The 24295-nt window shown below is 59.4% G+C and overlaps 1 protein-coding gene across 2 annotated transcripts in view; it reads left to right on the top strand.

Annotated features, from left to right (window-relative positions):
• Positions 1-19184, top strand: part of MEF2D (myocyte enhancer factor 2D) — an 81521-nt gene extending 62337 nt beyond the window's left edge. Inside the window, exons 6-11 of one of the 2 annotated variants that reach the window (XM_075176340.1) lie at positions 608-818; positions 3534-3590; positions 7203-7393; positions 11212-11341; positions 13893-14130; positions 15829-19184. In XM_075176340.1, the coding sequence (XP_075032441.1) occupies positions 608-818; positions 3534-3590; positions 7203-7393; positions 11212-11341; positions 13893-14130; positions 15829-16159 (1158 nt within the window). In that variant the 3' untranslated portion in view covers positions 16160-19184. The remainder of the gene's footprint in view (positions 1-607; positions 819-3533; positions 3591-7202; positions 7394-11211; positions 11342-13892; positions 14131-15828) is intronic. The other variant, XM_075176341.1, reaches the window with a different exon arrangement.
• Positions 19185-24295: the final 5111 nt, after the last annotated feature.

Below are 24295 nucleotides of genomic sequence, written 5' to 3'. Positions count from 1 at the left end.
GCGTCAGGATGGATCCCAGTGTCACCCGGGGCAAAATGAGCCTTTTCCCAGGTGCTCGGCCAGCGGCAGCAGTGCCAGCCCGAATCGGTGATCCGCTGCCGGCTCTTTGGGAGGGCTCTTCCCATCCCACCGGGTGAGGAACGGCCTCGTAAAATCCCTGCGGGTTGTTTGGCCTCTGCGGTGGGATGAAGGGCAGCGCCGAGCTCGACCGCCCTGGGGGCTGGCGGGGGCGACCACCACGCTGCTGCTTTGGGGTGTTCCCGGCCACCTCTCCGCGGGCCGCCCTGCAAACACTGAGGGTAAATAAATAACGGCCTGAAAATGAGACCAAAGCAACGGGTTGCAAAGCTTTGATGTCTCCGAGTGGACAGCCGATGGCTCTTCCCGCTCTTCCCTGGTGGGGTCCGGGCTCCGGTGCATCCCGTTGAGATGCCGGCACGGGCAGGGTGCAAGCACAGCAGCGCAGGTCAGCAGCGAAATGGGGGTTTTAGGGGGTCCCCGAACTGTCCCCCCTTTTTCAGCAGTGATGCAGGATCAGAACCTGCAAAGCGAAGAACTTCACCCTTGCTCCTCGCCGGCTCCCCTTTACCCCCTGCTCTCTCTTCAGTCCGCAGTGCCCGCTCCCAACTTCGCCATGCCGGTGACGGTGCCGGTGACCAACCAAAACACCCTGCAGTTCAGCAACCCGGGCAGCTCGCTGGTCACCCAGTCCCTGGTCACCTCCTCGCTGACGGACCCCCGGCTCCTCTCGCCGCAGCAGCCGGCGCTGCAGAGAAACACCGTGTCCCCGGGGCTGCCGCAGAGGCCGGCCAGCGCAGGTGAGCGATGCCGTCGACCTTCGCGCTTCATCCTCCTCATCCTCCCCGCGAGAGCCTCGCTGGGCGTGCAGCACCGAGCACCCCGGGAGTGCAGGGGACGCCCCCGCTGCCTCCATCCCCTGCCCCGGGCAGGATGTGTCCCTGCATCCCTGGGTGGCAGGAGCAGCCTGGCAGGGTTGTTGCCCGTGGGTGTTTGTTCCTGCCCTGCTGCCAGAGGCTGATGTCCCCAGTTTGTGCCTTGGCCTCAAACTGGGGATGACCGCCCCCCCCCCTGCCTTATCAAGGTCTTTTCGAGAGCCGGATCCCTGCAGGGATCTGTTTCGAGGTTGGGCGGCGCAAGGAGATGAGTCACCCGGCGCCGTTCCCAGGCTTGGGGGTGGCTGCCGGCATCCCGCTCGCCGGTGACACTGCGGTGACACGGGCCTGCTGCCTAAAAAGGGCTTTTCGGAGTCGGGCTGCGCTGGTTGCAGTTGGTCGCCGAGCGATTACTCATGCGGATCTGCTGACAGATCGGAGGGAGCAGTCGTTTCCAGCGGGGACTGGCGATGGGTGGCGGCGGGCAGGTTGGGGGAGAGGAGCTCGTCACCCATGTCCCCTGCAGCGATGAGGGGGGGGGACGACGACGACGACGACGTGTGACCGCAGCTCGGCTCTTCCGCAGCGCGATCATAAATAATAATAGCGTGGCAGAAAGCCCCTGCCTGCTATTTTGGTTATCGCAGATGGTCTGTAAAAATGGCAGGGGCTGCAAGTGGCAGAGGCGGGGACTGTGACCGCCCCGATATCTGGGCGGTGGGCACTCGGCTGCGACCCCCCCCCCGGGGCTGTGAGGGTTCAGGGGGGACTTTGCAAAGGGGGGTGGGGGAAGGGCTGGGAGGTGCCTCCAGAAGCAGGTTGGGTGGCTGGGTCAGAGCGAGCAGAAAGAGGTGCCTGGGCTGGGATGCAATGGGAGCCGTGGCTTGTGGGCTTCCTGCTCCCTCGGGGGTCTCGGGGATGGCTCGACATGCTCAGATACCAGGGTGAGGCCCCCAGACCTGGGGGAGAGGGGTCCTTCTGCTCTAGGACCGGTCCCAAAGAGCACCCTCTCACTCCAGGCTGGGTGGCAGAGCCCTCCTCGGGCACCGACGGCCGTAGCTCCGGCTGCAGGGATCGCCCCTGCCCTCCCGCAGGCCCCTCCGCCCCAAAAAAAAAGAGGCTTCGCTGTAATGCAGAACCCGCTGGAGGCTCGCCGTTGCCATCGCGCTCGCTCGCCGTTCCTTTGAAGGGGGATAATTTCGCGGTTGCGAGCGCAGAGGTGTTCCAAGTCCGGCCATCTGCATCTCATTCACTCGCTGCCTGGGACACGGAAGAAATCCTGTTTATAGGAGCCAGGCCCTCGCATGTTAGAAGAACTTTTTTTGCTTTTTTCCCCCCCCCTTAAGTTTTTTTTTTAGCTGAGAGCAGAGCGCTGCGGCGTTGTTTCCAAAGCAAACGCGCAGCGGAGCGTTGGGTCGGTATCTCGGCGCTGGCCAATGCCGTCTGGTCCGGGACGACGCGGGAGAAGGGCGGCCAAGGGGGTTTAGGGGCCTGGGAATGGGGTTGGAATCGCTCACCCGAGGCGTTGAGCCCGCATTGGCAGCGTGGGTGCTGGGGTCTGGGGTGCAAACGGGGTCCCGCAGCAGGGCACAGCCCCCAAATCCTGGTGGGTCTCCGGGACTTTGCATCCCCATCCCTTGAAGGGAGGATGCTGCGGTGCCGCGGCTGCCGCGTTTTGGGGGTCACCTTGCCCTTTTTCAAGCTGTAAAATATTTTTGGGACCACCGCCATCCCCGATCGTGCTCCCACGTGGGGAGCAAACGCGCTTCCCCCTGCGCGGCAGCGGCTCAGCCCCCCTCCTGCTTTCAGGGGCTCGCTGCAAGCCCGGACCCGAGAGCCGGGGGGCTGGAAAAAAAGATTTCTGTCTCAGGTTTCCCCATCTGGGGTGAGAAGCGTTGGGCGGTGGTTAGAGGTGGGGTTTGGGATCGGAGGCTCCTCGTTCCCTTCCCCAGGGCTCCGGGATGACTGCGGTTTGCAGCTCCGGAGCCTCCTTTGGCCAAAATCACCGCCCGCGGCGTGGCCAGGCAGCCCCGGGCTGTGAATAGATGGCTTTCAGAAATAACTCAATAACAAGGCAGAAAAAAAATAAAATCTTTTTTGCAGGCGAGGCAAAACGTTCAGTTTATTGGGGATAAAAAGGCCTCTGGGACGGTTTTTCCCGGCACGGCGGGGAGCGGCAGCGCTTTCCAAGCGTTGGGACCATGGGAGGCCGAATTGTAGCGGCGTCCTGGCAGCGCGCGGGGATGGTTTCCATTCGGGTGCGAACATTACAGGGGAGATAGTGTTTCACGTCTTGCTGCTGGGGTTCTCTTCCCCGGCAGCACCGGCCCCGTGTCCCCCAAAGCGGGGCTTGGAATAAAATAGCCGCAGTGTTTTCCAAGCCGCCTCCTTTGGAGCGGGCTCCTGCGCTGCCTGGCTCCTGCCCAAAGGAAACGGATCTGCCTGGATAATGTTTCCCAACCTGATCACCAGGAATGCTGTTCATTTTGCCCGGAACTTTCTTCCCTGGGAAGGCAACACCGTTCATTTTCCTCTGCCTTCCTCCCTTGGGCTCCCCCTCTTCCTCCCTGCCCCCAAAGGGAGGGATGCTCACCCTGGTTCCGAGCCGACGGTGACCCCCTCTTTCCAATTGCTTTCCAGGGGCGATGCTCGGAGGAGACCTGAACAACACGAACGGAGCCTGCCCCAGCCCCGTGGGTAAGTCAGGAGCCTTTTCGGCAAGTGGGGTGGGCGCCGGGACCTGCGCCCTTGGCTCTCCGTGCCTCGGTTTCCCCATGCGTAACACAGGATTTTGCTTTGCTGCCGTCGGTCGATGGAAAAGCTCTAGGGAAGATTTTGCTGCTCTTGGCAGCGGGAGGGTTTGGCACGTGGAGCTCCAGGCCAGCGCCTTCGCTGGGGGTTGCTGGTTCCAGTGGAGACCCCAGAGAGCGAGGCAGGACCGGGGGGGTGCGTGGGGGGGACTCGCGTCTCCCCTGGGTTTTTGGGAGAGCTGCAAATCAAGGGGCCGGCTGAGATGGCCGCTGAGAACCGTGATTTGGCTCTGGGTTTAGCTCCCCACGCTCCCTCCCCTGACCTCGGGTTAACACCCGATTCCTCGTTGCGCTTGGGCCCTATAAAGAAACTTTACTGCGAGGAAAAAAAAGCTCATTTAGGTCCCTTTTCACTGCGAGAGCCTCGGTGCTAACGAGGCTCAGACCTTGTGGCTTAGCTCCCCAGCTATAAAATGCGCTAATAATACCTCCTTCCCCGCCGTCTGCCTCCGCCGTCTGCGGGGTGAGGTCTTTGGAGCCGGCGCTTGCGTAGGTACAACCCAAAAGCCAGCGACGGCCCCCGAATCCCGCTGGGAAGCAGCTGCCGCTACCGGCACCGCTGCTGCGGGGTTGGGACAGGGCGGGCTGCGGGCCAGGGCTTAGCGGGGTGGATGCCGTCCATCCCCGGGCGAGGCGGAGCGGGGAAGGCAGCCTTGCACCCGGGAGCCTGGCTCGTCACCCCCTCGGGGGGTTTTATGGTCAGGCTCCAGCCGACAGCACGCAGGAGGAGTGTGGAATTTGGCGTTGCCCCAGTTAAAACCAAATCAGAGCCCGGGTCCCACCGGTTGCACGGACGGGGCTGGTCCAGACGCGGTTCTGCAGCACCGCGGCCGCCCGTCCCCGTCCCCTGCACCGCGGCCGCTCCCGGGAATAACCTTTTCCCTGTGCCGGGCCAGCGCCGGGGGGAATTTCTGGAGCAAACCCCGCCAGGGCGGTTCATGGGGCTGGCGTCTCCCCTTCCAGCGCCCGACACGGAGCTTCGCTGCTCCTTCCAAGGCAGAGGGAAGGGGTCGTCGCGCCGCAGCCCCCAGCCACCTTCGCGGCCCCTTTTCCCCCCGAGGCCGCCCCCACGTCAGCTGTCGGGAGCAGCCGCGGCGGCGCGGAGCTTGGCAGGGCCCGTGAATGTCAGCATTGACGTCACCGGAGCATTCCCCGCGTTCCTGCCGCCGCTCCAGGAAACGGGAGCGAGGAGCAGGGACAGCCCGGCCGTGGCCAGCCCCGCACCCCCGCCGTCCCCGGACCCCTGCCAGCCCCAGGGCTCCCCGCGCCGGCTGCAGGAGGGGAGCGTGGCTCTGGCACCGGGCTGATGGTTTTTGGGTACCTAGGACATTTCTTCCTCCTCCTCCTCCTCCTCCTCCTCCCTTGCAAGCTCTGCAGCACCGAGCGATCACCTGCTGCCTCTGAGTCATCAGCCTCTGGCCGCATCCTGCAGCGATGCGGGCTGCATCCCCGCGTCCTGCCCGCGCGCCGCCGCATGCGACATCCTTGGTGCCTGGGGGGGGGGAATGGGCAGCACCCTGCCCACCCTGCCTGCCCCATCGCGGGGTGCTGTGCCCCAGCTTTGCGAGGGCACCGGGCGCTGCCAGGCTCAAATTTACACAAAGCTTTTGGACCCCTTTTTTTAGGGTTATTCCGAAATCCTAGCGGGAGCGCAGCCCTTTTCTCTCCAGCTCGTGGGGGTGGCCGCATCCAGGCTGGGGGGGCCTCCTCCGACGGCAGCGCCCACAGTCCCCTGCCAGGGAAGCCCCTTCGGGGGTGAGCTGGGACCCGAACCCCGCTCCCCTCCAGCACCGGGGCCACCCCGATTCCACACCCCAGCTGAGGCGGCCCGATAACGTGCCGTACCCCAAAGCGGCAGTTACCGCGAGAGCCGCGTGCGCGTCCCCCCCCCCCCACCTGGGGAAGGAGAATAGCAAGAGGTTTAACCTTTCTTTTGGCTTTGCCGCCGTCGGTTTTTGCCCGGCCGCCGGCACTGCGGGTAACGAGGTCACCCCGGGGAATTTTACGCACCTCCGTTATGAATAAATACAAAAGCCTTGTGAGCGAAATGCGTGTAGTTCGCGGGGCGTGGAGGTAGCCGGCACCTGATGCACCAGGCACGTGCCTTATGCGCGGCTGCTGACGGTGATTCGGGACTGGGAGGACAGGAAAGCCGGTCCCCTCCCTCGGGCAGGGACAGGGATACGGGAGTTGCAAGATGGGGCTGCAGCAGCCCGGCCACCGCCGGCATCCCCGATGGGCAGCGTCTCTCGTCCCCGGCGGCACCGGTGGGGTCAGACCCGCGGCTCCCAGGGTGCTGTGGCCGTCCCCCGTGCCCGGTTCACCCCATCACCGACGTGTCCGAACCCCGGGATGGCTCTGGGGGAGGCAGCGGCTGGCGCTCGGCCCCCGATGAGCACGCGCCGCGGCTGCGGCGTCGCTGCCACCAGCCGCTTGCTGAAATGCAGATGTAGCGCAATGGTAGATGTGATTAATAATGCAATCAGCGACCTATTTTTCCCGGTCTAACGTGCAATGAATATGAGGGCTGAATCCTGGTGATTGCTAAACGCCTTTCTATCTTTGGGGCCTATTCATAAAAAAAAAAAAAAAAAAAACCCTCATCAGAACAGTAATCTGATCCAATTTATTCCTTTCCTGATGTTCATCAAATCTTTTCCTTTTTAAATTTTTTTCTTCCTTTTCTTTCTTCTTTTTTTCCCCCCCCCTCTCTTTGCACATAAAATCCTTAAGTGGGGCAGCAGCAGGAGGAGGAGGAGGAGGGGGGAACCTCAGATCTTCAAAGGGCCGGTGGCATCAGTGAACTGGGTTCTGCCACAGCCCCTTGTCGGTCCCATAAAGAGACCCTTAAAAGTGAACGTAACCGTAATTATCCCCCCTCGCTAGGGCCCCTGCCGGAGCAGCGTAAAGAGACCTTGCTGCAAATCAGGCCCGTGATATTTAGCGGGTTTTATTGCAGAAACGATTGTGGGTTCCTGCGGCTCGAGGAGCGGCCCCGGGGCCCTGCCTCTGGGGCAGCTTTGCCCGGGCTTGGTGGGGAGGATGCACCCGCTGCAGGCAGCCGAGCGGCCGCCGGCGCTGCCGGGCTCGCTCGGGGCTGTGCCGCGCCTGTGCCGGCGGGCGGGTACCTGCCCGGGGGCTGCGGAAGGGTTTTGGGGAGCCTGGGGGGATGCGGTGCTGCTCTGCCATGGAGCCCCGCTGCGGCACTGCTCGCCATGCGTGCGTTCACCATCACCGTGCGTTCCCCACCGCCGTGCGTTCACCGTCACCGTGCATTCACTGTCACCATGCGTTCACCACCGCCGTGCGTTCACCGTCGCCGTGCGTTCACTGTCGCCGTGCGTTCACCACCGCCATGCGTTCACCGTCACCGTGCATTCACTGTCACCATGCGTTCACCGTTGCCGTGCGTTCACCATCGCCGTGCGTTCACCGTCACCGTGCATTCATCGTCACCGTGCATTCACCTCCTTCCTCTCTGTCCCCCATTTTCCTGCAGGGAACGGCTACGTGAGTGCCAGAGCCTCTCCGGGTCTCCTTCCCGTCTCCAACGGCAGCAGTTTGGGCAAGATCATCCCGGCCAAGTCCCCGCCACCGCCCTCCCACGGCACGCAGCTCGCCACCAACAGCCGCAAGCCGGATTTACGCGTGATCACCTCGCAGAGCGGGAAGGGGTTAATGCACCATTTGGTGAGTGCCCGGCAGAGGTCTGCCAGGAGACCGGGGTGGGAGCGTGTCCCCCGCCAGCAGACTGGTCGGCAGGGTGGACTTTGCACTGGAGCGGATGCGGTGCGAGCACCTATTCCGTGCCGTAGCGGTGGGAGCCGGCCGGGGCCGTGCCGGCGGGGAGATCCGAGGAAGAAAGCTTGGATTCCCCATGCTGGATGCAAACAGCACGGTGCAAAGCCCTACGCCGGGCACGAGGGTAACCCATAGGCACCGTACGGGCCCCGCGGTAGGCGAGGGCGCGGTGCCGGCGGGCGCGGCGGTTGGCGGGGCTGTCGAGTTAACGGTGCCTCTCGGTTTTCTCTCTGTTCTCCCGCGGGCAGACGGAGGACCACTTGGCTCTGGTGAGTTCCCCGCTGAGCACGCATCGCGGCGGGGTGGGACGTGGGCCGCTTGTCCCCTTTGGTCCCCGCAGCCTGCCCTGGCTCGGCGAAGGCGTGGGGCGCGCGTAGCGGGGTGGACGCCTTTGCCCTCCGTTGGGAACGCGGCGGGAGGCGGGTGCTAGCGCAAATGTCACATCCAGTCCTGCCATGGAAAATCAATCCCGAGAAAAACGCACTTCTAGGAAAATCAGGTTCCCTGTGGAAAAGAAGGAGCTGCCACGAGCTGTAAAGTGCCTGTTTCTCCACCAAGGCCAGAAAAGCCGTGCGGTTTTCCCCGGGGGAGGGCAGCCCGGGTCCCTTTTGGGGCCGGTGCTGCACGGAGCCAGCCTGGGCACCGCCACCGCCCGGGGACCTGCCCCGTGGGCTTCGCTGGAGCCACCGCAGTTTACAGCACGGGAAGACCTGGCCCACTGCCACCACATGAGAGATAGGGAATAAATCAGGCTCTTCCCATATTAAGGATATTATTTAAAGCCTGTGTAAATCCACTGGCTGGCTAGTGCACTCCCTAAACCTCCTTTGTGCACAGGGGCAGTTTTCCGTGTTATTTTTATGGCTTTTTTTTTTTTTTTTTTTTTTTCCCCTCTTCCCCCCTGCCAGCAAAGTGAACACCACCTTGTTTGTGGCAATGATTCACCCTGTTCTGTTGCTATTCTGGTGCGGGGCAGATGGGCGACAGGTCAGCGCAGCGAGGAAAGGGCGAGAGCCGCTGTAGGATGCAGCTAACGCAGCCAGGGAAAAGCTCTCCAAAAACATAGGAGTAAGCCAACACCTCTCGCAGCCTGCAAGGAGACACTTTTGGCCAGGGGAAGGATTGGCCAGGGCTTTGGCGGACTGGAATTCTGCCGTTCTCCATGCCCCAAAACCCTTCTTGCTTAACGGCCCTTTCCCGCCAGCTCCGTGCCTCAGTTTCCCCATCTGCAGAGTGAAAACAGTCCCCACCCGCCTCCCCATCTGCTCCTCACCCTTCCCGCTGCCAGAGGGCATTGCCTGGCTCCCAGCTGAAGGAGCAGCTTGCTTTAGGCAAAAATCAGCCGGGTTGGCATTAACAGTTGGAATTGTTAGTCTGAGCTAACCCGGCTGATTTTTTGCCTGAAGTGAAGCGCAATCCTCGCCCAAACCGAGCTGGCAGCGGGGAGGTGGAGGGGTGACGAAATCCGGGAGCGGGGGGGGGACAGGGACCTCAGCACAGCTGGCTCGGGAAGGGGAAAGCAGAGCATTGTCTCGGCTCCTCTGCGGATTCATCCCCCCCGCCCCCCCAGCCCCGCTAACCTTCTCCCCAGATCCGCTCCCTCCATATTGCTCAACCTACACACCAGATCTTCTCTCTAAATGGCAACTCCCACCTCTTCGCGCAGGCAGGCAGCGGGATGAGGCAGCTGCCCCTCCGCCGAGCCCTGCCCCGCTGCCCTTCACCCTTTGCCCGCGGGCGCAGCCCCCGCCAGCCTCGGGGGTTTGCTCCGAGCGCCATCTGCTCTTTTAGTGGGTTCTCCCCCCCCCCCCCAATTTCTCTACGCGCCCCTCGTCTGACGGGTAGAGCAGGGTCACCGCGGGAGCATGCCTGCATGGGTTTTGTCACCAGCCCCAACGGCACTTCGCAACCGGGAGCATTTTGCGGCGGTGTTGAGTGGCACGGGGGGGGGGCGGGGGGGCAGCTTGCGCACCCCAGCACCTCCTTACCTGCATGAATCGGGATGAAAATTTGGATGGGTCTGATATCCCCCTGCTCGCCTCCTGGTGTAACCGGGGGGGGTGGCTGCTGCCCCCGTTCCCGGGGCCGATACGCCCCCGCTCAGCCCGTGTCCCACCGCCCCAGCCCTCCCTCACCGCCGGACTCATCCCCATGCCCGCACTCTCCCGGGAAAGCCGCATCCCCGGGGGGCGGAGGGGATGGGGGCTGCGGGTCGCATCCTGCAGGGCTGGCTCGGGGTGCAGGGCAGGCAGGAGAGGGACGGGGCTGACTCCTGCCCACCACAAAGATGCTTCTCTGCGGTGTCCTTAACCCGCGGGCAGTGGGCACGGCCGAGGGTGGTTGCCAGCAGGATTCGTGCCAGGAAAACCTGCTCCTACAGCCCCGGGGCTTTAGCAATTAGAGCGCTGGTAATCGCCTTCCCTGGGTGGCGGGGAGGGACCTGCGGGGCTGGGCAGCATGTGGGTGCAGGGTGCTGCAAATCCAGCACACCGGGGTGCTGTCACCCTCCGGAGGTGGCGAGGGCAGGGCTTTTAGCCTCTTTTATCCCAGGAGAGTCCGTGAACCATTGCACGGTCCCGTGTCCAGCCCTAAAAGGACCTGGGTGCCTCGCAGCGAGCTGGGAGGAGGACTCCTCGCCGGGAGGAAGGCTCCTCACCGGGAGGAGGGCTCCTCGCCGGGAGGAAGGCTCCTCGCCGGGAGGAGGGCTCCTCGCCGGGAGGAGGGCTCCTCGCCGGGAGGAGGGCTCCTCGCCGGGAGGAAGGCTCCCCGCCATGTCCCCGGGGACGCGGCCAGCCTTGTGCCAGGCGTGATTTAAGCTGGGCACTGCCCCAGTCTTCACAGGGTGACGTGTGCCGGGGTGCTTCAGATTAGAGTCAAGCCTCTTGAGTCTGATTTAAATCAGATCAACAGAGCCAGCCCAGATTATCCGCCTTGTAAACAGGGCTGCATCTGACCCGTAGATCCGCCCACATAACTGCCTGGAAAACCACGGGGGGAGGCTGGCGTGCATCGGTCCAAGGGCAGAATTTTTCCACAGTGGACCTGCTAATGCCTGAGTCACCCAAACCTCGTGAGGGCAGCGAGCCGGCAGGTTGCTGAGCACTGGACTCCTAAGTTTAAGGATGCCCGAGTGCCTTTAAAATCCTGAGAGCCATGCTCAGCATCTTCAGCTTGCCTTAGAGGCAAGGGGGGCTGGTTCTTGGCCATCGGTGCTGCAGGGAGGAGGATGCGTCAGCTCCGGTCCTGGTCTTGTTTGGTACCTTTGTCACTCCAGCAAACCTCTGGAAAATAGGGACTACTCTTTTTCACAGCAGAAGGAAAACAGGCTGAGGCATCCCGTTATTCCCCCTCCGTGCAAGCAGGGACAGTGCTGGTCCTTGCGGGTGAAGCCCAGCCCTGGGCAGAAAGGTGGCCCAAGGCTAACGCCAAGTGACCTGCAAATGAACGTCACCGGGGTCCGAAATGTCTGTAACTGGTGTGGTTTGCACTTGGCTTTGTTGCAACGAGGAATGGCCGGAGGATCAATCCTGCTCAGTCCCACGGTCCCTCTGATCAGCCTTGGCCGCTTCAAAGGCTGGTGCATGCCCGGGGTGGGGGGGGCAGCTGCAGACCGAGGTTTTTGGGGGTGGGGGAGCCCCCCACAACCCACCAGGACGACCGAATAAAACGCATTTGGGTTGTAACTCCCTCTCCGTTTGCTTCCCCAGCAGAACACGCAGCGGTTAGGTGTCTCCCAAGCAACTCACTCCTTAACCACCCCGGTTGTTTCTGTGGCTACTCCGAGTTTGCTGACGCAGGGGCTGCCTTTCTCCGCCATGCCCACAGCGTACAACACAGGTAAGAGCAAAGACGTGGTCGAGTCCAAGAGTTTCACAGGATTAAAATCAAGGGGAAACTCCTATAGATAATAAGAACTCGCTGTCATATCCCGAAGGTCTGCGAGGGCCTGATTCTGTCATGCTATAGCCCATTGCGCTGTGCTGGCGGCGTGAAGGTGCTTTTAAGGAGATGCTAATTACAGCTACACCCAGCTCCAGGCTTTTGGGAGCTCCGGGTGATGTTGTAACAGGGGCTTAATGAAAATAAACGTCAGGCCCCCAAAAGTTTGGGAAGAATGCAAACCAGCCTGCTCGTAGGCTCATCGGCTTTGGGCTGGTGGGGTTCGAAGCGGCCCGAGGCGACGGTTACGGCGCGCTTGCCCAAGCGAAGGGGTTGTTCATCTGCGACCTGTCAAACCTCCGCGAAGGCTTTTAAGGACTTGCTGGTTTCCTGCGTAACTCATTTTGGCATTCGCTCAGAGAAAAGTTTGCAAAAATGTAATAAGCTGCTTGTCTGGAAGAACCCAGAATAGGCGTGTTGGGAACTCCCTCTCCTAATTAGTAGGTGTAGGCCAGAAGATGCCTGTGCGTGACAAGTAGGCTCCTCTCCCTGCGTGGAAATCATCGTCGGCCGTGTGGTCCACCGGCCAGTTTGTGTACGGCCGACGTCCCCAAAATAGGTTTTAATTGAGCCCTGCGCTGCTACCGCTCAGGGCGGAGCTGAATTTCAGCTTTCTGTATTTATTTTGCTCTTGCAGATGACCACAGGCAAGAGAAGCGTTCCCACTCGGGCGCCTTCGCTGTCTGTGGCTGGGGTGTTTGCTAGAGATACTGCAGGGGTTATCATCGCGGAGATCGCTGGCGGGTGCAGGTGCCCTGAGCAAACTCCGAACCCGGGGCTGTTGCCGTTTGTTCTTTCCAGGGCTAACTTATTAATTGGGTGGGAATTGCCTGGATTTGCAAACCGGTGAGGTTGTGTCGAGCTTCCCGCTTGGCCGGGCTTGCGTGTCCCTTTCCCGTGCCTGCTCTGCAGCCCCATTAAGTCAAACCCGACCGTTTGCAGCTTCGAGAGCGGGGCCGGCTGCAGTTCAAGCTCTTGGCGTTAGCGGGGGCGGCTGTCGTAACCCGTGGGTGTCAGGAGCTCCTAAACCAGAATGGCTGGTGCTGGGGGGGGGGGGGTGGGGTGGGGGGTAAAGAACCGTGTAGGGCAAAAAAAACCCAACAACCCAGTCCTGGGACTTTCTGTAGGGTGTGCCTCGAATCAGCCCGCCGGGCTTTGGCAGCGGTTCAGCGCCTTCGCAGCCGCTTCTTTGTGTTCTGCTGCTGCAGGCAAGTTTGGCCCCGCTGGGGTGGGGAAGGCTGAAACCACAAGACGCCCAAAATGACAGCGAGAAAAAGGGAGGGAGGGGGCTCGGGGCGGGGGTGGGCGAGCTTTGATAAACGCTCGGGGGTCCGGGGGGTCTGTATCAGATGCGGATGCGGCTCTGGGGAAAGAGGTGACCGCGGGTTTCCCAGCTCCTGGAAGAGCAGTCGCTTCCCCCCACCCCGGTCTGTGCCGCAGGATTTGTCACCAGTTGTAAAATGTGCCCCCCCCCTCCGCCCCCCGGGTTTGGGATGCTCGGCTGGGCTGTGGGATGCTCCCGGAGTCGGGCGTGGGAAAAGCATCTCCCTCCCCTCCCCGTGCAAGTGGGGGGAGCGGGGGGGGGGGGTACCGGGGCGTGGGGGGGTACCGGGGCGTGGGGGGTGCGCGGCCGGGGCTGGGGGTGGGAGCGGCGGCTGCTGCGGCGGGCGGGGAGCGCCCCCTGCTGCCGCGCGGGAGCGGGACACGCGGCGTGGGGATGGGCCACGCGGCGTGGGGATGGGCCACGCACGGGTGGGGACGAGACACGCAGCGTGGGGAAGGGCCACGCATGGGTGGGGATGGACCACGTGGCGTGGGGATGGGTCACGTACGGGTGGGTTTCAGCAGCTACCGGGGGTTTGCTGCCCCGGGGGTCGGAGGGTGTCCGTGGGGGGTTCCACCTTCCTGGGTGGAATCGGTGCGGCCGCACGGCTGCACCGCGGGGCTGCGTTTGCTGTTGCTGCGCTTTTGGGGGGCAATGGTAAGCAGTGGGTGTTGGACGGTGTGTGGGGGGGGTCCTGTTAGCAACTCACGCCTTGAAGCTGGAAGAAGACTAGATCTAAGGATGAAATTTTTTATGCTGAGGGTGGTGAGACCCTGGCACAGGTTGCCCAGAGAGGTGGTGGGTGCCCCATCCCTGGGGACATCCAAGGTCAGGTTGGACGGGGCTCTGAGCAACCTGATCTGGTTGAAGATGTCCCTGCCCATGGCAGGGGGGTTGGACTAGATGACCTTTAAAGGTCCCTTCCACCCCAAACCAGTCTATGATTCTATGATTCGGAGATGTGCCCTGTGGCCAGCGTCCCTGTGGAACCCACAGCGATAGCTGATATTCTACAAGTCGTGGCTGTTCTGCGTCTCTTGAGCGAGTCCCCATCTTCTTGCAGTGCTCGGGGCTCTGCTGGAGCGGGTTTGACCTTGAAATGACTGAGGGCTCCTTCCTTTCCAGATTATCAGCTGACGAGCGCTGAGTTGTCTTCGCTGCCAGCATTCAGCTCACCTGGTGGGCTGTCCCTTGGCAACATCTCCGCCTGGCAGCAGCAGCAGCAGCAGCAGCAGCAGCAGCAGCAGCAACAGCAGCAGCAGCAACAGCAGCAGCAGCAACAACAGCAGCAGCAGCAGCAGCAGCAGCAGCAGCAGCAGCAGCAGCAGCAGCACCTGGTTCCTGTATCGCTAGGAAATTTAACGTAAGTGAACTGGGGACCAGGGGCCTCTCAGAGGATGTTGCAAAAGGAAAGAGGGAAACGGGGAATTCCTCCAAGGCGCCAAACCTGCAGAACCCGAGCTGCGACTCCTCTGCTGGGTTATCGTCAGCCTCCCACTTGCAGGGCCCCGGCAATTACAGTGGGTTTACACCACGCTTCTAGGAGACAGGAGCAGACGTGCCCAGGGCTGCAGAAGGAGCCAGACCAGCCAGCTCGTGAAGTCTTGGGGAATCCTGTCCCTACCAGGGTCGTAGGAGGGACGCGGGAGTCCCCAGATGTGCTAGGTGATGCTCTCCGAGAGCTGCTTCTTGCTGTCTATCCGCAGCAAGATTGCTCTCTCGGGGTGGGGAGCTGAGATCCAGCAAGAGGCAGAGTTAAATGGGATGGTGGTTGCAGAGTAAGGTGTCTGGAAATAGTGGTCTTGCTGGTGTAGGAGGAGGGTAGCTTTTAAAATTGAAAATGAATTGCTTTACTCCAGGGAAAAAAATATATGCACTTGCCTATCGGAGCAGGTTTGCTGAAGTGGATCCGCTTTTAGTCTGGAATAAAGCATCCACACACAGAGCTTTTTTCAGAGTATCTTAGTCAAAAGAAAGATTTAGGCAACTTGCCCGCGATCACACAAAGACCGTGGGACAAAAAGAGGCAGGAATCGAAGAGGGGGACTCGGTGACTTTGCCCCAAAGCCAGCGTAGGGGTAAGACTCTGACCTGCCCAGCACGACGTGCCGGTGGATGTATGGATGCACCAGGCGCCGGCGCAGTGAGTTCAATGTATTTCTCCGCTGCCTGGAGCACGTTTTCCAGGCAGGGCAGGCAGCAGCTTCCCCAGCAGCTGCCGGGACCTCCTGCAGCAGCGGGGCCGCGGGATGTGCGGAAAGCCTGGACGGAATTCCAGGTTGTAGTAAAGAGACTGAAGAGGTTCCCAGCTTGGAGCAAAACCGCCCGTCCGAGCCCTCCGCCGGATTTGCGCAGCCCACGGGGGATGTTGGGCCGTAGGGGTGCCCGCGGGATGGGGGTGTCGCAACCTGTCCCTCTCCTCTGCGACTTCGGGTCGCTGCTGCGGGGACGGCGGGTGGGATGGGGGCTGGATCGCGGGGTGCTGGTGGAGGAGGGATGGCTGCCCGCAGGGTTGTGCGGGGTTTAATCCTGGCTCGGCAGTGATGCGTCGTGGTGAGTGCACGGATTATGAATTCTGGAGTCATAATAATTCATAATCTAATCCAGATCAATAATCTAATCCGGATTCATAATCTAATCCAGATCAATAATCGAATCCAGATTAATAATCGAATCCAGATTCATAATCGAGTCCAGATTCCTAATCGAATCCAGATTAATAATCGAATCCAGATTAATAATCGAATCCAAATTCATAATCGAGTCCAGATTCATAATCGAGTCCAGATCAATAATCGAGTCCAGATCAATAATCTAATCCAGATTAATAATCTAATCCAGATTAATAATCGAATCCAGATTCATAATTCTGGATTCATTCAGCCGCGGGGTGTGCGGGTTATGATTTCTGTGGATTGGAAGCTAAAAGGCCACCGAAAAGCTGAATAATGAGAGACTTCCCGTTATCTCCTCCTCCATCTGTTTCTCCCCCTTCCTCCCCTCCCGCTCTCCTCCTCCTCCTCCTCTCCCAACCTCGTCCCCCCGCCTTCCGGATGCCCAGACAAGGGAGTCACTTGTCCCACACCACCACTTTGACTGTCAACACCAACCCCAACATCAGCATCAAGTCGGAGCCCGTCTCGCCTAACCGGGAAAGAAACACTGCCACCCCGCTCAGCACCTTCCCCCACCAGCCCCGGCACGAGCCCACCGGCCGCTCGCCCGTCGACAGCCTCAGCAGCAACACCAGCTCCTACGAAGGCAGCAGCGAGCGGGACGATCCCGCCCGCCCCGATTTCGGCTCATCCCTGGGTCTCCTGCGACCCACCAGCGAGCCCGAGGGGGAAAGCCCTTCCGTAAAGCGCATGCGGTTGGATACCTGGGTCACATAACGGGTCCCCGCCGTCCCTGGGAACGCCGCCGGGCTCGCAGCGGGGCCGCGGGGAGGGGGCGGGAAGGGTGGGGTGGGTGGGTGGGGTGGGGGGGTGAAACGGGTGATGGGGATGGGATGGGGTGGGGGGAAATGATCATAAACTGCCTGAGAAATAGCTTTAGGATTTTGTAGGCATTCATTCTAGCACAGCAGGCGACGCACGCAGTACATACGGCGCTCCTCGGCCGGGGGCCGCGGGCTCGGGAATAGCGTGGGGAATGGCGGCGGAGGGGGGGGACGGAAATCAAATAGCTGCGTCCTCGCCGAAAAAAGCAGTCCCTGGCGACGCTCAGCCCCGCGAGCCGGCGCGGGCGGGCGGAGCAGGCGGCAGTCGGTGCCCGCTGCCCAGCGAGACCCCGGGGACGTTGGTCCCCTCCCCGGGAAGGTCGGACCGTATCCCTAGGGAAGAGCGCCTGCGGCAGGACGGGCTCCGAGGGGAGACGGGGCACGGAGCATCCCCGAAACGCGCTTTCGAGCAGTGCCGGGGCTCTCCCAGGGAGAGGCGGTTCAGACGCGATCCAGCTCTCAGAAAGGTTGAAGGGCTTTGGCAGGCGCCGGTTTTCCTCAAAAAAAAAGGGTTTTCCTAAACCGGTTTTCCTAAACCGGCTGGGAAGAGAGGCTGGCATCGGCCGGGGGCGGTCGATATTCAATATTAAATGTGATGCAGACGCATCTGCAGCCTGCTTGTGCTGCCCGGAGCCCGTCAAGGTGTGGCGGGGGAATAAGAGGCAAATTTTTAAGGCTTAATCCTGTTTGCGTGAAAAGTCGATGCAGAGAGCATCCTTTCCGGCAAATAAGGGAACTCCACGATTTCTGGCCCCGGTCATTTTAAAAACCGCGGTGAACCTTTCCCAAAGGCAGAGGGGAAAGTCTTGCCTCTGCCTGGGCGCAGCGGGTTTGAAGAGGAAGGATGTGTTATTGCTGCTTTTAAAGAAAATTGCGGGTTTTACCAAGCAAAATTTGTAAATGCATTTTAAAAATGCATTCCCATTCCAGATGGGCCAAAGCTTTAAATTAGAAAAATAGGAAGAAATGATTTTTATTGAAGGATGCAACTGAAATAATTATCCTTTGGGATTTTGCCTGAAGGTTTCTAGGCTTCAAAAGGCGAGGGTGAGCTGTGCGGAAAACCTGCTGAAGTCTCGACGGAGTGATTTAGTGGAAGGAAAAAAGGAGGAAAACCCAAGGAATTTCCTTGTGGAAATTCCACGGTTGTTCCGGTGATTTCCCAGGGTTGGGTATCAGCGCCCTGACCCCAAAATGCAGCAGCCGGCTCAGGGCTTGAAGGTTTGGAGGAGAAAGAACCGTTCCCGGCTGGCGTTGGCTTTAGGGATGGATTTTCTCCCCGCAGGCGCTCTTCTCCGGGATACCGGTCCCCCCGTCCCCGTCTGCCACCTTGTCACCCTTGCACCGCCTTTTGCGGGGACACCCCCCGGGGTGACGGCCTCAAACCGGCACAAAACCTGCCCGGGTGCCGCCTTTGCCAAACGGCTCCTTCGGCAGCCGGAGCCTGGATGGGCTCCGGGGGCTGCGGAGGAGCCGGGAGCTGCTTTGGAGCCGGGTTCCCCCTCCCCAAAACTGGTGGGAAGAGAGAGGAGCAAAAAGTCACGGTAGGATTTCTACCCCTCCTAGAATCCTCTAAGCATCCAGCGTCCGGCTCAGCCCGCTGGAATGAGTCGAATTGCGTAAAAAATGTACTGGGAAGGTGGCAAAACAGAAGCAAATTTAGGGTTGTTTTTTTTTTTATAAACTTTTCCCAACCAAGCATTTTTCCTAAAATTTCTAATTGGGAAAACCATACCAAAAAAGTGGAGGATTATTATGAAAGGAAGGGAGGCAGCTAAAAGTGAGCGGTTGGAGGAGGAGAGGAGATCCTCCAAAAATTGGGTGAAAATTAATAGCTGTGAGAGACGACGGCCAAAGAGGGAAAACGGGGCCGCATCCTGCCCGGTGCGCGAGCCGCTGGCCAACAAGAGCGTTGCAGTGAGTCTCCCGGCTCCCTTCCGAGCTGATGCCTACCCTGACTTTTCCTCCTCTCCGGGTGCTGCGATCCGTTGGGGTGCGGGGACCCGGCAGAGGGACCGGCGTGGCCGATGCCCAGCCCTGACCTGCCGGAGCCGCCGGTGAGGCGATGCGCTGCGGTGCCGGCTGACGCCGAGCCTTGCCGGGGTACCGGCATCTCACCGGAGCCCAGGGCGAACACCTTGCCCCGAAATCCCTGCGGGAAGGAAGCCCCAGGAGATGGGCCGGCTACAATTTCCCCCTAAAAATCTTAAAAATATCAAATTTCTGCCACAAAAGTTTTTCCAAATGATAATTGATTTTTTTTTTTTTTTTTAATGATAAATTTTTAATTCCTTCTCCTCTTCCCATGCTCCGGAGGGGGCTCGGCTGGGTGCCGGGGAGGGCTCCTGGCAGGTTTTGTGCGGTTAAACCCCCACCCCTCCCGCCGTCCCCCCCTCCCCGAGCTGTCCCCAGCAGGTACCGCTGCGCGCTGGGGGGGTGCTGGGATCTCCCCTCCAAAATGCCGGCACGGCATCGGCGGCAGAAGCGGATTTCCCTCCCTCCGCCTCCGTTTGTCCATCCGGGATGCGGGAGAGAGACGCTGCGGACCGTGGTCCTCCTCGCCCACGCTGACCCCCCCTGACCCGGCGATGCCGGGCGTTCCGGACACGCACCTGAGCTCTTTGCACGGCCTTGCTTTGGAAATTAGGCGGGATTAACGACGTCTCATTGGTCTCATTTTATATAGATTTTTGGGGGTTTTTTTGTTTTGTTTTTTTTTTTTTTTCCCTTCACCAAAACCAACCGGTTTCTCCCCCCGCCGGGGAGCGGCGCGGCAGGAGGGGCCGGCAGAGCAGCTCGCTGCGGAGACCCCGGCGGGGAGGGGGGGGCAGGTGAAGACCCCCCCACCCCCCCTCGGCACTCGACGCCGTCCGCGCCGCCGGAGCATCGGTGCAGAGCAACAACAACAACAACAAAAACCCAAAAACCCAACCAAAAACCCCATTTTTGCTCATTAACTTCATACCCTGCCTCCCGAGTTCGCACTTCTACCTTGAAGCTGAGAGCCTGGAAAAAGGAAAAAAAAAAAAAACAAAACAAAAACCGAGACATAAAAACGCTCTGGGTTTATGTAGAGATGCAGGTTTAGATCGACCCGGAGGGGAAAACGCCAGCGGTTCGGCACCGCGCCGCGCCGTGCCGTGCCGTGCCGTGCCGTGCCGTGCCATGCCAGAGCGGACCCGCAGCAGCGCGGCGGCGGGACTCGACGCTCCCCTGGGCCGGTGCCCCGGGCAAGTACGGCTCGTGGGAAAGCGGGGACGCCCCGGGGCGGATACGGCGTTAGCTTCACCGTCGCGGTGAAACGGTTTTGGGGGGTTGGTTTGTCGGGGGTCTTTATTTTGTTGGGTTTTTTTTGTTGTTGTTGTTTTTTGGGTTTTTTTTTGTCCGGGTCATTATTCTTTATTTCCCCCCAGACTGTAGTATCCAGTAAACTCCTCCTAATTTTCAAAAGACAACGAGAAGAATGACAATCTAAGAAACCAACACCCTCCTTTGTGCTTCTATAAATATGTTTCTGATCTAATTTTATTTCTCGTGCTCATCTGTACTGTTGACAGTTACAATTGTGTATAATTTTTTTTTTTTTTTTTTTTTAATTTGGAATTTTCGCGTTGTATAGGGTTTAGTTTTAAAATATATATATATTTTCCATTTTTTAAAAAGGGGTGTTGCAAAAAAAATTGCACGATTTAAATGACAATAGTTAAAATGCTGCAGTTTTTAGAGATGTGGAAGCAAAATGGAGCTTATTTATTCTCAAAGGCTATAAAGGTGTAAAATGCATGAAGAAAAAAAAAAACAACAAAAACATTTACAAAAAAAAAAAAGACAAAAAAAGTGTAACCTGAACAAAGTGTAGCGTTAAAAATTTTAAAGGATGACGACAACAAGGAAAAAAAAAACAAAAAAAAAAAACCAAAAAAAAAAACCAACAAAAAAAACAGCTAATATATTGTGTTTGGGCTAGTTTGCTTTTGTTTTTAATTGTTCCTTTTTTGGAGAATGAAATACAATTGTGTATATTTTCATATAAGAAGTATGCACTGATATGTTTCAAAAATGATATATTACTTTCTAAAAGTGTGGTTACTTACCAAAGTCTGTTTCTGATCTTTACCTTCTTGAAAATCTCTGTGGATCCCTCGAACGCGCGCACGCCGGGGCTCGACGCCGCGGGCCGCCTCCAGAGGTAAGCCGGGGTGCTTTGCCGCCGGCCGCCGAGCGGTGCGGACCCCCCCCCTAGACCCCCCCCCCCCAATTCCTCTGGCATCAGCCCCCTCCTCTCCCTGCGGCTGCGACTCCCCCGGTCCATCGTGATGCCGGGGCGACTGGTTTTGGGGGGGGGGGTACTGGTGGATGCGGCCGCGATGCCGGTGTTGAGGGGGGCGGCTGTGATCCCCCCCCCGTCCCGGGAAGGCTGGTCTTTCCCAGGGTTTGGCTAGTTTTTGGGGTGTTTGGGCCACCCGGGCGTCCCTCAGTGGGACGATGCCGGGGGAGAGCAGCGTTGCTGGGGGGGGTGGGAAATGTAGGATAAATACGTCCGCGTGCCGGGGGGACACGGGGAGCGGGCGAGGTCTCCGTGCGCCGGGATAACCGGGATTTTGCCGCTGGCTGGTGCAGAGAGGAGGAGGATGGAAGGAGGTCGCGGGGGGGGTCTGGCTCGGGTGATGAGCAGGACGGGGCGGAAAGTCGCCTACCCCCCCCCCCCGGGAGGAGATTTGGGGACAGAGCAGGACCCTAAATAACGCCTCCAACCTTCAAATATCAGGGTGGGCTGCCGGGGTGCGTCAGGATGGCGATGGGTGGGGACGGTCTCACCCGCTCCGGGGGGGCTGCGGAGATGAGCCGGGGTCGGGTGCGAGGGGAGGGGGTGACCCCGTGTTAACGGGGATGACGAAGAGCCCGGCTTGGCTTGGATGAAGGCTGCTGGTGGCGAGGGGGTTGGTGCTGGGGGGTGTCTGTGCGAGGGGCACCCCTGAGCCCCGCGGGGGTGGCGGGGAGACCCTCGGGGAAGGGGTTTGGGGCCGCTGTCGGGGTCTGAGGGCGGACGGAGGTGTTCGAACCAGAGCTGGTCGCAAAGGGCTGGGGGAAAGCGGGGCGAGGAGAAAGAAAAACGGTTCCTTTCCGCCCCCCCTTTTTTCACTTTCCTCTTCCCCCCCCCCAAAAAAATCTCAGCAAACCAGGGAAAAAGCAAATTTACAACCCCCCTCCCCACCTTTTCCTTGAAAATTCCACCTCCTGCCCTTTTTTTCCCTTCTTCCGTCGCTCAGTTGGCAAATCCGCCCCCCCCCCCCAATGCTTTTGGTGGGAATTGGGAAGTTTTGTCACCAGCTCTGGGAAAAACGCTGCAAACTGCCGCTGCCTGCGCGGGATTCGGGGAAGCAGCGGGACAAGGGGCTCTCGGCGCTGCCGGGCATCCCCCGGGCGCTGCCGGTTTTCCGGCAGGGATGAGCAGGGCGAGCATCCCGTTGCGATGGGGGAAGGGATTTGCGGCATCTTCCCGGCCGTGCCTTGTCCGTCCCGTCCCCGATGCCACATTCGGTCTTTCCCTCTCATCCCTCCGGCTGAGGGCACAATTTGGGGACGTTTCGGGGATTTTGAACACCCAAAGTGGCAAAAATCCATCCCTCTCCGCCTCTCCCGGGGCCACGGGTGGGTCCGTAACCGTGGGCTTCAGCCGCAGGTTTGCTCTGGTTTCCCATTTTCGCATCGTTTTACCCCGCCTTTCCTTCTTCCCCTCTCGCTTCACTTTTTTTTTTATTCTTTTTTTTCCTTTTCTTATTTTTTTCAACAAAAAACCCAACCAGACCCATAAACCGAGTATTATGTTGTCGCTACCTCCATCACCCTTCCCTGTCCGAAGCCAGAAGCCATGCTCGGGATGTAAGAGGGCCTTTTCCCCCTTTATTTTTCCTTTCCTCCGGAGATCTTGTCTCTCCCCTGTCGGTCCTTCTCCCCCCTCCTCTCTCTCTGATCTTTCACTTGTAGGATTTTACCTGGCTACTGTAACTGTAAATAGCGAGTTTCCATATGTTAGCAATGGTAACAGTACGGAAAACTGTTTTTTGGGTTTTTTTTTTTTTTTTTTTGGTTGTATTGATATGAGATGAGATTATATTTTTGTCAGAGTATATTGTAATAATACTGACTTTGGACATGGCCGAATTGTACAGCTATTTCTTGTTTAACCCTCTTGGCTCTTCCCGTGCCCCCCTCTCCCCATCCCTCCCTGCTCCCTAATTTTCCGTGTCCCAGACCCCGGCCGGGAGCAGCCGCTCGGCGATGGCTTGAGCACCAAGGGATGCTGTTCCGCAGAGGGTCCCCCAAAGCGCTGGCGTGTCACCCCTGGGTCCGGAGAGGTCACCAACACCCAGAAATAGCTTTGAGCGAGCCTTGGAAATCGGGAGGGACCCGGTGCGCAGGGATGCTCTGGCTCTCTGCTACGCCTCCGGCAGGAATAGGGAACCTTGGAGGAGCGGATGGGGTCATCCCAGCTCCCCTCTCCTCCCCAGCGGGTGGAAAACCCCTTCGTTTTCCAGTTTATTCCATTCTCAAAGAGCGATGCCTTTTTTGAAATAATATTCTTTAAGCCAGAAGAGGGTGGTGTGGCTCAGGGAGCCGCACCGGGCACCTCGCCGCATCTTCGGAGCAGGCTGGGATGGTTTTCCGGGAACCGGGGATTTTATAACATCCCTAACCCGATGTGGCAGGGAGAGGCAGAGAAGCGCAAGACGTCGCTGGGCTGGGCTGCTGCCCCCCTGCATTTTACCACAGGGCGTGGGGTAACCGCCATGCGGGGGGGGAAAATAAGGGATTTCTTCACTTCAGCTGAGTTTGTCAAGGGGAATTTTCCTACCGGTGCCGCTCCAGCCACCAAGACGTAGAGACGGACGCGGTTCCTCGCTCTCCGGGCTTCAACGCGCCGCAGAGCGGTACCGGAGCATCCTTAGAAACACGCAAAGCCGCCCTGCGCCGTCACCCAGCGTGGGCCCCCCCTCCCCTCCTCCCCGCGGCTCTTTCCCAGCAGTTTGCAGGCAAATAGGACGCTGAAACGGGCGGGGACCGTCGCGGCTGTGCCGCTGTCCCCCCCCTTTGGCAAACGGGTCCCCCCCTTCCCCGGTGGCCTCTGGGTCGGGTCCTCGTTCTTCCCCCGTCCCCTTCGCTCCCCCCGGCTCCCCGTAGCTCAAGTGAAGCAGGTAGGTGTTAGCGGACCCTGGGGTATCTGCAACGATCTTTGTAAAATAGACCAGACCCTTGAAACGATGCACTAAAAGAAAAAAAACTCACAAAAAAATATAAATAAACCCCCTCCCCGCCTTCCCTGCCCGGTGGTTGGTTGGACCTCCCCAGCGCTCAGCCCCTCTGTGTCCTCTCCCCCCCCCCCAAGATGCTGCACAGGTAGAAACAAAACAGGACGTGCGCTTCCCCCCAGTAGTTTTATTTATTGTTTTGAGAAGCAATTTAAAAGGAAAAAAAAAAAAAAGATAACCTCTGTATCTATAAATATATATATATATATATATATTTTTAACCTCTTTTTTTTTTTTTTTTCCTGCTGCTCCTCCGCACGTGTGTGTGTGTGTGCGCGCGCGGGTGTGTGCGAGTCAAGGGGTTCCGTGCCCGCGGGTGGCGGATTGGGACGGCCGTGGGACGGTCACGCGCGTCCTGCAGACGGGACGCGGGGACCGGGGTGTCCTCCTCTCCCTATCCAGCTCTTCGGGTGCGATGCAGCGAAAGCCAAGCAGCAGCGTGGGGAGGGGAGGGGGGGTTTATGCCAAAAGCTTGTAAAGTTTGAACCGGGATCTTTGACTAATTCCATCTTTCTCTTGAGTATTTGCACCCTCGGGGTCTGGCCTGGCCGAGAACCTCCCGAGCCTTGGGGACGCCGTCGCCCCCCCGTCCCCGTCCCCTCCCGTCCCTGCTCCCGACCTGCACCCTTGACAATCAGTGGCTCCTTCCCAGGGACTGCAGCACGTGGTTGAGACGTCCGTTTCGTTTTTTCAATATTCCTTTTTTTGTGCTGTATGGT

This window comes from Calonectris borealis, chromosome 29 (assembly GCF_964195595.1).
Source record: "Calonectris borealis chromosome 29, bCalBor7.hap1.2, whole genome shotgun sequence".
Lineage (NCBI taxonomy): Eukaryota > Metazoa > Chordata > Aves > Procellariiformes > Procellariidae > Calonectris > Calonectris borealis.
This window is presented reverse-complemented; position numbering and strand designations above follow the sequence as displayed.